General features: G+C 43.1%; 1 protein-coding gene across 15 annotated transcripts in view; it reads right to left on the bottom strand.

The window, feature by feature from the left end:
- DOCK6 (dedicator of cytokinesis 6) overlaps positions 1–15,510 on the bottom strand; it is a 280,141-nt gene extending 264,631 nt beyond the window's left edge. For 14 of the 15 annotated variants that reach the window (XR_011558174.1, XR_011558175.1, XM_070741668.1 and 11 more), the window contains exon 1: positions 15,364–15,510. Coding sequence is in view for 12 of the 15 variants with exons in the window: in XM_070741668.1 (XP_070597769.1) it covers positions 15,364–15,407 (44 nt within the window). In the remaining 3 variants the exon portion in view is untranslated. Of the gene's footprint in view, positions 1–9,884; positions 9,901–15,363 lie in introns of those variants that run through there. The other variant, XM_070741677.1, reaches the window with a different exon arrangement.
- Between the last annotated feature and the right edge of the window lie 299 nt (positions 15,511–15,809).

Here is a 15,809-nt window from a genome sequence, read left to right as displayed (position 1 = left end):
ACCAAGCTTCCTGCCCTCTGTGTGTGTGGGCGGCGGGCGCCGATGCTGAACACGGTCCATCCGTGATGAGGGGTGCAGGGCAGGCACAGGCAGCCCCAGGAGAGAAAGAGGGAGGGAGAAAAAGGAAAGAAAGAGAAAAGGAGGGAAAGAAAGAGGGAATGAAGGAGGGAGAGAAAGAAAGAGTGAGAGATAGAAAGGATAGAAAGAGGGAGGGAGAGAAAGGGATGGAGAGAAAGGGGGAGGGAGAGAAAGGAAAGAGAAAGGGAGGGAAAGGAAAGAGGTGAAAGAGGAAGGAGGAGAGAGAAAGGAGGGGGAGTGAATTATGGATGTCAGAACTCGCGCACGTGTGATAGCGTGTGCCCACACATTTATCTATCTATCTATCTATCTATCTATCTATCTATCTATCTATCTATCTATCTATCTATCTATCTATCTATCTATCTAGACTTCTATGCCGCCCAGTCCACCCACACCGGGAAAAAATTAGAGGGTACACTGGCCACCACTGCCAGACTACAGGAAGCAGCTTCTCTCAGCAGTCAGCAGTGGCAGTAGCGGCTTTCCTGTAGTCCGGTGGTGGCAAGCTGCCTCTCTGCAACCCCTTATTAGAGACCCCTGGACCTGCTGTATCTCCAGGGAAACAAAAAGACCCACGCTGAATTCAGCAACAAATTCAGCAGTGATTCCTCCCAGCGAGCCTTGGGCTAGTTAGGGCTGCAGATCAGTCTTCCACCACAACCACCACCATACCAAAAGACCCACAAACTGACACTCACCAAGCTGACTTAGGCGCTAACTCATTCCCGTGGTAACAGTTGGTGTGCGAGACTCCCAATCTTGCAGCCACTGCTTCCTTGGGTCTTGCCTCCTGTGGGAGCCGTGCCAAGTTTCATGGCATGGGGGAAAGCCTAGCTTCTGTCCTCCGTCGCATGGGCACCTCTCTCCCTTGATAGGTTTGTCTCGCATGGAGAGATCAAGAGCGCCCACATTTCCTTCCCCCTCCCAGCCGCCGAAGAGAGCAGCCTAGCACTTGCAATGAAAGCCATCTTGATTGCCCTCCCCATGCTTGCAAGCCACCACCACCAGCTTGCAAAGCAGGAAAGCCGCTACTGCCGCTGCTGACCACTCAGAAAAGCTGCTGCCACCGCCACTAACTACCACTGCTGCTGGCCGCTGCGGGAAGAAGCTTGCATCTGAGGAGTCCCCACCGCTTCCCCTGCCTGAAGCAAGCTGCTTGACAGGTTTGAAGACCAACTTCCAAGTTTGAAGAGTTGGGGGCAATCTGGCAAGTTTAAGGCTTGTGACTGAAGGAGGAATTCTTGGAGTCGAAGTCCACAAGTCTTGAAGCTGTCAAGTTTGAAGACACCTGAGTTAGGGATTAGGAGTGCAAGGGTCTTCAAACCTGGCAAGTTTAAGGCTTATGGACTTCAACTCACATTTCGGAGCTAGCATGACTGGTGGAGAAATTCTAGGAGTTGAAGTCCACAAGTCTTGAAGCTGTCAAGTTTGAAGTTTGTAAAAAGTGTACATGGTTTTAAACAGTATACATGGTTGTAAAAAGTATTCTGCTACGCTGGTATTTTATTAAACAATATAATATTGCACCATTTGGTTCATATGCCGCCCCGAGTCTACGGAGGGGGGCGGCATACAAATCTAAATAATAAATAAATAAATAAATAAATAAATAAATAAATAAATAAATAAATAAATAAATAAATAAATAAATAAATAAATAAATAAATAAACTTTTTTCCTTGTTTTCCTCCTCTAAAATCTAGGTGCCTCTTATACACCGGTGCGTCTTACACGCCGAAAAATACGGTAGTAAATCCATTTTGCAATAGGGCAAATATTTGTAGCTCAGGTGTAGATGAAGGTTGGTTCTCCAAGCTTGTGGGTTGGTTTCCAAACGTTTTGTTACTAGGCTAGGTAACATCTTCAGTGGAGTTTAGGGGAAGTCAGTGTCAGTATTCTTCTGTTTTTAAGGGCTTCAGATGTCACAGCTCTCTTCTCCTCTATTGACATCGACCTGGCTAAACTAAACACCACACCCACAAAGATGATGCCACCACAAAATACTCCATGTCCACAGAAACCATCACGAAACTCCTCAATATATGCCTCAATATATACAAGTTCAAGTGGAAAATCTGTAAGCAAATACAAGATACCCCAATCGGATTGCCCATATTAGACCTAATAGCAGAAACGGTCATGCAAAGACTTGAATTCATAGTTCTACCCACTATCCAACCAAATTTCTGAACACCAAACACATCAACATCAAACACTCCCAACTTGAAAAAACACACCTTCTCAATAACCTATTCCCTGGGATCAAATTCACACACAAAGAGGCAATAGACTCCCATTCCTCAACATCGACATAAAGAAATTAGAAAACGGAGAATTGGAAACCCACATCTAATGCAAACCCGTGCACACAGACCAGATCATCAGCTTTGCAAGCAAGCAATCCTTCCCTGCAGGGAGACGGAACCGATTAGGCAGTTCCGCCCCAGGCGCCTGATGGACCCAGAGGGCTTTCAGAGGGCACTTGGGGTTATTCCAGAGGCACTCATCCACAGTTCGGCGGAGTCTCTTGCTGAGGCCTGGAACAAGGTTGCAATAGGGGATCTTGACCGGATTGCGCCGTTGCGACCTCTCCGCGGCACTAGACCCCGTAGAGCTCCATGGTTCAATGAGGAGCTCCAGGAGTTGAAACACCAGAAGAGACGTCTAGAGAAGCGATGGAGGAAGACTAAGTCTGAATCCGATCGAACACTTGTAAGAGCTTTTATTAAGACTTACAAAGTGGCGCTCAAGGCGGCAAGATGCGCGTATCATGCCGCCTTGATTGCATCAGCGGAATCCCGCCCGGCTGCTCTGTTTAGGGTGACCCGCTCCCTTCTTAACCAGGGGGGAGTTGGGGAGCCCTTGCAGAGTAGTGCCGAGGATTTTAACATGTTTTTCGCTAATAAAATCGCTCGGATCTGGGTGGACCTCGACTCCAATTGGATAACAGAGTCAACTGACAACGAGTCAGTCGAGGTGACTGGGGCCCGTACTTGTCCACCTGTCTGGGAAGAGTTTGATCTGGTGACACCTGATGAAGTGGACAAGGCAATTGGAGCTGTGAGTTCCGCCACCTGCTTACTGGATCTGTGTCCCTCCTGGCTGGTCTCCGCCAGCAGGGAGGTGACACGGAGCTGGGTCCAGGAGATTATCAACACTTCTCTGGGGAGAGGGTCCAGGCATTCTTAACAACTATCGGCCAGTCTCCAACCTTCCCTTTATGGGGAAGGTTGTTGAGAAGGTGGTGAAACTCCAACTCCAACGGTCCTTGGAAGAAGCCGATTATCTAGGCCCTCAACAGTCAGGATTCAGGCCCGCCTACAGCACGGAGACTGCTTTGGTCGCGTTGATGGATGATCTCTGGCGGGCCCGGGACAGGGGTTTATCCTCTGTCCTGGTGCTCCTTGGCCTCTCAGCGGCTTTTGATACCATCGACTATGATATCCTTCTGCACCGGCTGGAGGGGTTGGGAGTGAGAGGCACTGTTCTTCAGTGGTTCTCTTCCTACCTCTCTGGTCGGTCGCATTCGGTGTTAGTGGGGGGCCAGAGGTCGACTTCAAGATTACTCCCTTGTGGGGTGCCTCAGGGGTCAGTCCTCTCCCCCCTGCTATTCAATATCTACATGAAACCGCTGGGTGAGATCATCCAGAGGCATGGGATGAGGTATCATCAGTACGCAGATGATACCCAGTTGTACATCACCACCCCATGTCCAGTTGAAGCAGTGGAAGTGATGTGCCAGTGCCTGGAGGCTGTTGGGGTCTGGATGGGTGTCAACAGACTCAAACTCAACCTGGATAAGATAGAGAGGCTGTGGGTTCTGCCTCCCAAGGACAATTCCATCTGTCCGTCCATAACCCTGGGGAGGAACTATTGACCTCCACAGAGAGGGTGCGCAACTTGGGCATCCTCCTTGATCCACAGCTCACATTAGAGAACCATCTTTCAGCTGTGGCGAGGGGGACGTTTGCCCAGGTTCACCTGGGGCACCAGTTGCGGCCCTATCTGGACCGGGACTCACTGCTCACAGTCACTCATGCCCTCATCACCTCGAGATTCGATTACTGTAATACTCTCTACATGGGGCTACCTTTGAAGAGTGTTTGGAAACTTCAGATCATGCAGAATGTAGCTGTGAGAGCAATCATGGGATTTCCAAGGTATGCCCATGTTACACCAACACTCCGCAGTCTGCATTGGTTGCCGATCAATTTCCGGTCACAATTCAAAGTGTTGGTTATGACCTATAAAGCCCTTCATGGCATCGGACCAGAATATCTCAGGGACTGCCTTCTGCCTCACGAATCCCAGCGACCGATTAGGTCCCACAGAGTTGGCCATCTCCGGGTCCCATTGACTAAACAATGTCGTTTGGCGGGTCCCAGGGGAAGAGCCGTCTCTGTGGCGGCCCCGACTCTCTGGAACCAGCTCCCCCCAGAGATTAGAACTGCCTCCACCCTCCTTGCCTTTCGTAAACTCCTTAAAACCCACCTTTGCTGTCAGGCATGGGGGAATTGAGACATCTCCCCTGGGCCTATACAATTTATGTATGGTATTTTTGTGTGTATGTCTGCTTTAATAATGGGGTTTTAATGTTTTTAAATTATTAAATTGGTCATGAATTGTTTTATTGTTGTTGTGAGCCGCCCCGAGTCTATGGAGAGGGGCAGCATACAAATCAAATCAAATCAATCAATCAATCAATCAACTAACCCTTCACACACAAAAGAAGTTGTGTCCAGACCTTTTTCAGAAGGACCAGGACACTGTGCAGCACCACAACACTAAGAAAAATGGAAAAGAAACAGTTGCTTGATGTCTTTCTCCATAATTGCTAGCCAAAAAACTTTATATCCCAACACACAGCACCTAAACCACAACAAATTACATAGCCAAGCACTGCAGAAAAACTAATTCTACCTGTTGTGGTTAGCTCTGGCCCAGCTCCTGCCCCAAGGAATGTAGAGGTGGATGTGGGGGAGACCTCCACATGCCACAGGCCTGTTTTGCTCCCAGTAGAATCTGCCGACGAAGTCTCCTCTGACCAAGGAAGCGTGAGTGACAGGGAAGAGGGAAATTTGGCAGACAGCCCAGGAGGAGATCAGTCATCCATATCATCCCTGGATTCTGAACAATAATTAATGACACATCCACGCATGCGTAGAATGATGCATAGGAGACAACAACTGAAGGATTATTACAAGAGAAAATGAGGCCACCTGTGGTTGGGTGGGGCTGCTGTAATTAGTGCTACAGTTAAAAGTGCAGCCTGGTGTTTTAGCCTCATGGCAGTTTATCTGATTCATTGTTTTGTCAAGATCGTGGTTTTTGCTGTTCAGGATTGTTTGTGTGGACTCTCCAGACTTTAGAATTGGACTCAATTTCCCAGTTATTGGGTGAGCAATTGGACTGCATTTAACCTGTGCCTTGTATGTACCAGAAAATCCCTTTGACATTTAAAAAGGGAGCTGTTTCTGTTTTTCTTTTTATAAAAACTTTTGGGTTTTCCTTTTATCGTGTGATGTGTGTCTTCTTGGACTAATTACCCTGTAATTACGGGCGGTTGAGACACGCTAGCAGAACATGTACCATACATAAAAGGGGTGTCAGAAATGACAGCTAGAATTCTCCAATCCCTAGGAATAGCAATAGCCTACAAACCTACAGCCACACTCCCCCAGAAATTATCCAAAACCAAATACAAGATGCAAAAGGATGAAAGAAAGAATGTTGATAGCAGCAAATTACTTTATGCACAAATATGGGAAGGACACTTCAATCCCCAATTTTGAATGGTTGCAAAAGCTGATGGGGTTAGAAAGATGGCTAATTGACTGCTTTGGTAAAAGAAAAAAAACATAATTACTTTTGTTTCTACTTGGAAACCACTTTTGAACTTTGTGCTTGAGGTGGAAAAAATGGTTTTTACTGATTAGACAGATTTGTTGATATAAAATTATCTAGTTTATACTACAATGTAAAAGTAAAAAATTAAGGTCTAATGTTTGCCCCAAAACAAGAGATCCCCTGATAATAATCCCAGTTGGGCTTTTGAGTGCACGGCAATAAGCCCTTATTTCAGGGCTCAAAAAAAATATAAGACAGTGTCTTATTTATGGAGCAACACAGATATATTATTTTACTGTATGAAAGGGGGTTGGAAGTCAACGCCTTTTCTTTCTTTTTCTTTTTTCTCCTGTACTCTTCCTTTCCCCATCCCTATTTTCCCTACTCTTTTTCTATTTTTTGTACTTTAAATTGTAAACAAATTTTTAAAAAATTAAAAACCAAAATCCAGGCAAAAATAAAGAATAGGGTTTCTTTTTTAAAAAAATAATTTTTATTAGTCTTAAAAAGTTAACATATACAGTATCATATACAGTGATACCTCGTCTTACGAACCCCTCTTCATACGAACTTTTCATGATACGAACCCAGTGTTTAAGAGTTTTTTTGCCTCTTATTCCGAACTATTTTCACCTTACGAACCCGAGCAGCTGCCGGGATTTCCCTGAGGCTCCTCGATTCCCTTCATTTTTGCCAGCGATTCTTTGAATCCCAGCGACAAACTCCCCACTTCCAAACTGCATGGGGAAAAGACTCATGGAGCTCAAGAGAGGAGAAAGGTATGGGAGAAATGAGCAGAATGGGGTGGGCAAAAACGGGAGGGACCCATGGAGCTCAAGAGAGGAGAAAGGTGTGAGGAAAATGAGCAGGACAGGGTGGGCAAAAACGGGAGGGACCCATGGAGCTCAAGAGAGGAGAAAGGTGTGGGGAAAATGAGCAGGACAGGGTGGGCAAAAATGGGAGGGACCCATGGAGCTCAAGAGGAGAAAGGTATGGGGGAAATGAGCAGGACAGGGTGGGCAAAAACGGGAGGGACTCATGGAGCTCAAGAGGAGAAAGGTGTGGGGAAAATGAGCAGAATGGGGTGGGCAAAAACAGGAGGGAAAGACCCATGGAGCTCAAGAGAGGCTCTTTTCGCCTTGCTTCGTTGGGACTGCCACCTCTTGCCACCTCTCGCTGTCCCTCCCCCCACTCCGTTCACCTCAGCTTAGTCTGTCTCCCCCCCCCCCCGTTTTTTTTTAAAAGTCTTAATGTTTTGGATTTTCCTAATGGGCTTGCACGCATTATTGGCTTTTCCATTGATTCCTATGGGAAACATTGTTTCATCTTATGAACTTTTCACCTTACGAACCTCCTCCCGGAACCAATTAAGTTCGTAAGACGAGGTATTACTGTACAAGTAAAAAATATAGAAAACCAACAAAACAAACATGTATGTACAAAGATACATAAACAAAAACAAAAAAACAAAGCACTTACAAACTCATACAAAAATGAAACAAACTCAACTAACCTCATAACTCAACACATTACACAATTTACCATTAATTATTGGCTACGCAGACAGTTGTATCTTTATATTTCTTTATGTCTTTAATATTCTCCTCTTATGTTTCTTAATTCTACATCCTTAATTCTACATCAATTCTACATTTCCAAACCAATTCTACAGAAATCCAAACAAATAAATAAATAAATAAAATTTCTTATCTCTATTTCCTTTAATAACCTTATTCTTTTCTTTTACATCTATAACACAACTTTCTTTTTTGGATTTTTATAATTTAATCATTCATATAGTTCAGCGGTCCCCAAACTAGGGCCTGCGGGACACATGTGGCCCACTAAGGTCATTTATCCGGCCCGCAGCAGCACACAAGATTTTACGTGGAGCCGGGCGTTGGAGTTGGGGGTGGGGAGTGATGAAGGTGCGATGTCGGCTAAAGTTTTTCTTTTTTTGAATGGCGAAGGTTTTTTTTATTCTGAACGTTGCGCGTGCACGCGCACTCCCCATGCACTTGTGAGCTGGCAGGGGGATGGGGGCGGAGAGGCCACAAACGAGAGGCTCGGCACCCGCCCATCCGCGGCAGGCGGGGGTGGCCACGGCTCCCTTTCCTTACCGCCGGCAGCCATCACTGCAGGTTCCTCGGGTAGGTGCTGCCACTCCCTCCGGGAAGCCCAGCCAGGCGACCGTAAAAAGTGCTGAGATTATTGCACTTTCTACGGCCTCCTGGCTGGGCTGCCCGGAGGGAAGTGGCAGCTCCCGCCCGAGAAACCTGTGGCGCCGGCTGCCGACTTGGTGGGAGGCGCCGGCGGTAGACATAGGCAGTGGGAGAAGGGAGATGTGGCTGCCCCTGCCCATTGCAGATTTGCCGGTGCCGAGCCTCCCCGCCCCCCCAGCCTCCGCAGAGAAGTAAGGAAGAGAGAAAGAGAGAACAAGAGAGTGTGTGTGAGAGAGAGAGATCAACAGACAGAGAGCGAGATAGAAAGAAAGAAGGAGAGAGAATGTGAGAAAAAGAGAGAGCAAGAGAGGGGGAGAGAGAAATAGAGATAGCAAGAGAGAGAACAAGAAAGAGAAAGAAAGCAAGAGAGAGAAAGAGTGAGAGAGGGACAGCGAGAAAGAAAGAAAAAGAGAGAAAGAAAGAGATAGTGAGAGCGAGAAAGAAAGAAAACAAGAGAAAGAGTGAGAGTGAGAGAGAAAGCAAGAGAGGGGGACAGAGAGAGAGAGAAAGGGAGAGATAGAGAGGGAGAGAGGGAGAGGGAGAGATAGAGTGAGAGAGTGAGAGAGAGGAAGAAATCAAGAGAGAGAGAAAAAGAAAGAGAGAGAAAGAGAGGGACAGAGAGAGAGAGAGAAAGAAAGAACAATAGAGAGGGAGAGAGAAAGGAAGAGGGAGAGATACAAAGAAAGTGAGTGAGAGAGAAAGAAAGTGAGAGTGAGAGAGAGAAAGAGAGAGAGAGAGAAAAGGAGAGGAAGGAAGAGAGAGAGAGAAAGAGAAAACTTGGCAAGGAGTTGGGGACTTGCTCCACTTCACCTCCTCCTCCTCCCTCAAGGCGGCGGCATTAAGAAAACTGCAGGGGTTTTTTTATAGTCCAGCCCTCCAACAGTCTAAGGGACAGTGAACTGGCCCCCTGTGTAAAAAGTTTGGGGACCCCTGATATAGTTTATCCCAGATTTTGTAAAAGTCAGTTTCCTCCTTATCTTTTATATGCATCGCTAGCCTATTCATTTTGGTGCATTCTAAAATCTTTTTTACAATCATTAGAAGGAACCGTTTTTCTCCACATTTGGACATAAGTAATCCATGCAGCTGTTAATATATGTATAACCAGGTATTGATTTTTTTTATTTATTTCTCCATCTATAATACCTAGAAGAAACATTTCCAGTTTAAGATCTATCTTTTATGATATAATTTCTATTAACCATCTCTGGATTTTTCTCCAGTAACTCCTGGCTTCTGGGCACAAGAATAGGGTTCAATATTCTAGAATGGAAAACTGGATCATTTGAAATATTTTGTGCACCACTAAAGTTTGTAAGTTTGGCTGGCCACAGACTATGGTTTATCTAACTTAAGAGCTATGGCTTATCTCTCTTTGATATTTAAGTCATATGTATCCTTATTTAAAAAGAAAAAAAATCTATCTTTTCTCATTTCACACACATGGAAGACTCCTCATTAACAATAAACAAAATAGAAGTCTAAGCAGAAAAGACACTAGTAGAAACATTTCCCATTATGAATAAGGAAATTGTACCTAGCAGGTATTTTATAGCTTTTGCATGAATGAAGACAAAAGGGGTGCAATGGCTCAGCAGTTAAAGATGTTGAGCTTGTCAGCTGGAGGGCTGACATCCAAAGCTCAATGCAACAAGGTGAGCTCCCATTACTTGCGCCAATTCCTGCCCACCTAGCAATTCAAAAGCATGCAAATGCAAGTAGATTAATAGGTACCACTTTGCTGGGAAGGTAACAGTGCTGTGTGTGCCTTTGGTGTATAGCCATGCTGGCCACATGATCACAAAAATTGTCTTTGGACACTGCCGGCTCCCTTGGCCAAGAAATAGAGATAAGGACCATGCCCTAGAGCCGGACATGACAGACAGAGAAATCTTTACCTTTTCTTATTAATGGAAACAGTGCTCCAGAAACATTAAAAGCAAAGCATTAGACATGGAAATCATTTTTTTAAAAGAACATCCTAAAACTTGTAATTTACTTAGAACATCAAATATTAAACTCTTCTTAAAATCAATACTTACTGTCAGTACCCTGTATGTAATTATATTGGGTAACAATACATATAAGCTATGAATGTATGTTTATATGATATACTGTACCTTTAAGAGATGGAGATGGATCATAGTTGGCCATAAGAGGGAGCCATAGGAGTTCCTGTTTGGGGGGAGGTTTTTTTTACTGATAGTTACTTTATGTCTAGAGCTGTGTGTGGAAGTTAACTGGTTTGTATTGGATATTGAGATTGTGATTAGAAATGTAAATAGATTACCTTGTTGTTGTATAAAATATATATTTTGTACTGGTTTCTGTGTCTAAACAGTCCATTACTATTACCAGTCACACTTAACACTGTTTTTTGAATTGTTTTGTGGATATATGTTTCCCTAAACAATCTATCACTTACATCTATATCCTACAGTTTTTCAAAATACAATTTTTCTGAAACCTAACATTTTCAGATTTTTTTTTTAATTCACAAAGCCAAAATAATTATTTTCACATTAAATTCAGAGACCTCTCCAACATTAAGCATGGTTTCCAATACAGTGGCACCCCGACATAAGAGCTGCTCTACTTAAGAGCAACTCGAGATAAGAGCTGGGAGGGGAGAGATATTTTTGTTCTACTTACAAGCCCAAATTCGAGATACAAGCGCCAAGGAGCTGTCTCCTGAAGCCAAACGCTAACTTCCGCGTTCGGCTTCAGGAGACAGCTGCGAAGCGGCGCGCGTGTTTTAAAAGGTTGCAGCCGGCCTGGGGGGCTCGGGGGGGTGCTTGCAGCTTTCTTTCTTGCTCTTTTTCTTTCTCTCTTTTACCTTCCCTTCCTCTATTTCTTCTTTTCTTTCTCCTTCCCACCTTCTTCCCTCCCTCCCTCCCTTCACTCATTCCTCTCTTACTCTCCCCTTTCATAAGTTTCCTTGCTTCCTTCCTCTGTTCCTGTCCCTTCCCCCTTTCTTTCTTTCTTTCTTTCTTTCTTTCTTTCTTTCTTTCTTGCTTGCTTGCTTGCTTGCTTGCTTGCTTGCTTGCTTTCTTGCTCTTTTTCTTTCTCTCTTTTACCTCCCCTTCCTCTATTTCTTCTTTTCTTTCTCCTTCCCACCTTCTTCCCTCCCTCCCTCCCTTCACTCATTCCTCTCTTACTCTCCCCTTTCATAAGATTCCTTGCTTCCTTCCTCTGTTCCTGTCCCTTCCCTCTTTCCTTCCTTCCTTCCCACCCTCCGTCCATTCATTCACCCATTCCTCTCTTGATCGCTTAAAACCGGTCCCTGGTGCAAAAAGGGTTGGGGACCTCTGTCCTACAGGATTGGGTGGCAGAGAAGTTGAACATATGTAAATTTAAAAGTTTAAGAAAGTTTACAAGTTAAGTGAAAGAAACTTCATTATTCATTTATATGTACATGTACATTTCTTCATTAAAAACATGTCTTTCTGCATAATTTAGACTAACTTTGTGAGTTTTTTGAGGGCTGGAACCAATTAAAATTATTTACATTAATTCCTATGGGGAAAAGTCGTTCGAGATAAGAGCTGCTCGACTTAAGAGCCCAGGTCCGGAACGAATTAAACTCGTATCTCGAGGTACCACTGTACTGTACTTAAGATTGCAGATGAAGTACCGGTAAATTATAAGCACCTGCATTAGAGTTGAGGACAAAAGTTTCTTTTTTAAAAATAGTTTTTATTAAATATTTACATTAAAATAATATTTACATTCCAGTTTCTGGAAAATTATACATTTTTTGATTCATTTCTAGTTTGTTTGTTTCTCCTTAATATTTAAGAAACATATAATCTTTATATATTGTATATATATTTCCACTGTATCTTTTTCTGCAATAAACAAAAAATATTAGTTCTTTAAGTTCAATAGATTGTTTCTATTATTTCATTTTATACCTCAACAGAAAATTGTAGAATTTTGTTATGATTTTATCATAACCATAATCCTATCTAATTCGTTATCTTCTTTTTGAAACACGTATTGTTCTATATATTTTTTGTACCTTCCTGGAGGTCTGGTCATCAATCTATTTCTATGCCTCGTGCTCTTAACTCTTGTTTTCAGTTCTCCCTGATCCTTCAAGAGTTCTTTATAGGTCTTCATTTTAGCACTATTCATTAAATTTGGATATATTAAGGCTTCCACAGTGGACAGCCAAGTCAGTATTTTACTTTAATGATTTTTAAAAAATCTTTTGGCATACTTGAATCAAAGAGTCTCTAATTAGGTGGCTTTGCAAATATTTGTGGATCTTACATTTTCCACCCCAGAGGAAGACATGCTATCCTCTCTGAAGGTTACGCCCCTCCAATATCAAAATTCTTTTATTTCTTAGTGTTACCCAATCTTTAATCCAGGTTAGTGGTACAACACACTAGTTAGTATGTCTTCCAGTTCAGCAAGCTAAATCCCATCCACCCACCCACCCCGTTCTGTCCTGTCTTGCAACACTTTTAATTTTATTCAAGTTTTTTTGCCTTGCCAGATGAAATCTACTATTATCTTATTTAAATCTTTAAAAAACCCTTCCCCAATTTTATTGGCATCACCTGGAATAAAAATACAAATCTGGGGAGTATTTTCATTTTTGTAGAAGCTGTTCCCACCTATAAATGATATTTGAAGCTTTTTCCAGATTTCTACATCTTTTTTAACTTGTTGGATCAGTAATTTTCCCTCATTAGTGTTGAGCAGTTGGATGTTAGCCAGATTCCCAGGTATTTAATTTTTTTAGTAGGCTGTATAGCCATTTCCTCTTCCCATTCCCTTTCTTGCTTCTTCATTGTATTTTTCATTATTACCTTTGTTTTGTTCCTCTTGATTTTGAGGCCCACAACCTTCCCAAATTCTTCTGTGTTGTAATAATTTGGGTCCTGATGTTAGCGGTTGTTCTAGAATAAAAACTAGATCGATTGCAAACACCTGGAGTTTGTAGATTTCGCTTTCGATTTGTAATCCCTTTATTTCTTGTTGGTTTCTAATCTCGTTCAATAAAACTTCAAGGGTAAGGATAAATAATAAAGGGGCTAAAGGACACCCTTGTCTCACTCCTTTTGTAATATTAATTTTGTCAGTGGTCTTCCCATTTATCATAATTCTTGCTGTTTGAGTAATGTATAGTTTCTCAATCATTTTTATAAATTTCTCCCCAAAATTCATTTTGCCCAGTTGTAAAATTATGAATTTCCGATGTAAGTTGTCAAATGCCTTCTCGGCATCTAAGAACAATAATACTAACAATAAATAATGTTAATGTTTTATTCCAAAGACAATTGCTTGAACTTTGCATTGATTGTTCAAAAGGAAACAAAAAAAGCAAAAAAGAAAACCAAACCTTAGCACAACTGCTTAAGTTCCTTCCTGGCCAGAACAAGAAAAACTCATGTTTTCTTTCTTTACATACTATAAATACAACATTAGAGACTTACAAAGATGTAACATGCATTACTAGTTCCTTATTATTGACTACTCGACAAGTAGGTTACCCTAAATTTGTACAGCAATAGAAGGCTTTCTAAATTGTCACTTTCATGAAAACTGCTTGTAAGAAAGATATTAGCCCTGCTCTGTGAAGTACAAAGAAAAAATTCTCTAAAACTCACTGGGTGATTGAAGTTAGCCCAGTCAGTCTCAGCTCAACCTACCACACTGATGGCTGTTGTGGAAAAAACAGGATGACAGAGCATTATGTACACTACCTTGAACTCCGGAGTGAAAGCTAGAATGGAAATATAACAAATAAATAAAATCCAGATGTCAGAGAAGTTTATTCTGGCCTAAAACTTCACAGCTGTTTTAGTACTTATTTCAACTTTTTAAACTTTACCTATTGTCAGCACATATCCCTATATGCATGTGGTCCATAAAGTTAAAAATAAGCTGCATGTCAACTCTTTCCAAACTCAGCTCTTTCCAATATGTTTTTCAAAAAAAGCATTTTAATGATCATTTACCAAATGCTCCATAAATCCTCTGAATCAAGTAGCCCAACGTACACATCCTAATGGCTGGAGAAGGATTAAATAAGGAATCCTCTATGGAAGATAATACTCCTCTCTTTGAAAGTATGTGCATATGGAAGGAGAAGAGATTAAAGTAAGTACACTTTTCCCTCCAGTCACCAAAGCCCAGACTGATTTCAGACTCAAAGGCATACTACCCTATGTTTTATGCAAATCCACATCTCACGTTAAAGAGAGTAATCTCTTGTCACCAAAATAAAGAGTCAGAAATTGGTGAACAGTATTACAGAAATATCAAAGAGACATACTCTGTTCCTTCATGGCATCACACCTATCCTGCAGAAAAACAAATTCAACTGAATCCAAGGGATTTCTCTGTGACAGCCAAAATCATGAGGTACTCATTCAAAGTTCTCCTCCTCTTCTTCATACAGCACACAATTTGTAAAGGCAGGTTAAGATACTCCCTTCTTTATATCTATCCTAGTACTACATAGGAAAGGATTGAAGAGCCATTCTCTGAAAATGGATATTACAATGCACATAACCGACAATAAAATACAGGTTTCTTCTATATTCAGTTCCATTTTTCTCCACCCTTAATTATAGACTACAACTCCCTTAAAAATTGGCCGTTGAGTCTATAGAAAATGCAAAAATAATTTAAAATAAACCAAGCTGCAGATGGACCAATTTAGATGAGCACAAGAGAACTACCATAGTATACTTAGAAGAGCCATTAAATTTTGGGCACTGGCTCAAAATCTGCCTCATTTTGCCATTAAGTGCCTATCATGCTCAATGAAATAAGTGAAGGATGTGTTTCCTCTTTCCCTTGTTTTAGCAAGGAACCGAGGAGCGATTAAATGATGCGCTGAATATTTAGATGATGGGGGTGGGGGTAATCTTCCTTTCCTCTGGATACTTTTTCTTCCAGCTTGCAGGCTTGAGAAAAGTCCACACAGGAGGTGGACTTTGATAGGACTTTTTGCAAGGATGCCCTTGACAGCTCGAAGGGAATGGACTCCACGAATCTGAACTAGGGATAAGGGGGGAGCCCGGAGGAAGAATTGTGGGCGAGGTGATTACGCCTCAGGAGGCAATGGTTTTATAGCTGCCCGGAAAAAAACACTTCTTGCCACAACTGAACCCTCGTGTCTCGCCTCCCCCACTGCTTGTCCCTCCCGAGGGGCTGCCCTTGCACGCATGCGGCCGTCCATCCGTTCTCTCACCGGTTAATACGGTGTGCGAAGGCCCTTCGCTCCGAAGCCGCCATGCCCTCTCCAACGCGAACGCGCCCGCCGCCGATCCTTTGCGCGGGTGTCCGGTGAGCCAAAGTGCGGAACGAGGCTGCTTTCGGAGGGAGCCGCCTGAGCCGAAGACGGCGACCGAGTGAACGGGGCGGAGCCCAGGCGGGATCCTTGGTGCCAGCGGCTGAGACAAAAGCGCTCCCTGTCGGTCTCAAACGGCAATAGCCGCGATCTCTTCCCCGTCCACCTTCTCCCAGGCTCACTTTCTCCTTTACGTCGTTTCCTGAATTGGCGGGGATGGGTAAAAGCAATTCGAGGTTGTGGCCATAGTTCCCTCTAAGCTGAGCAGTGAGCAATCGCTCACTTAAAAATCATCATCAACTCAGAGTTTTCCAAACCTGCCCAGAAGCCGAGAGGGAAAGAGTGAG

This window comes from Erythrolamprus reginae, chromosome 2, assembly GCF_031021105.1.
Source record: "Erythrolamprus reginae isolate rEryReg1 chromosome 2, rEryReg1.hap1, whole genome shotgun sequence".
NCBI lineage: Eukaryota > Metazoa > Chordata > Lepidosauria > Squamata > Dipsadidae > Erythrolamprus > Erythrolamprus reginae.
The sequence above is the reverse complement of the archived record's forward strand: the minus strand, read 5'-3'. Positions and strand labels throughout refer to the sequence as shown.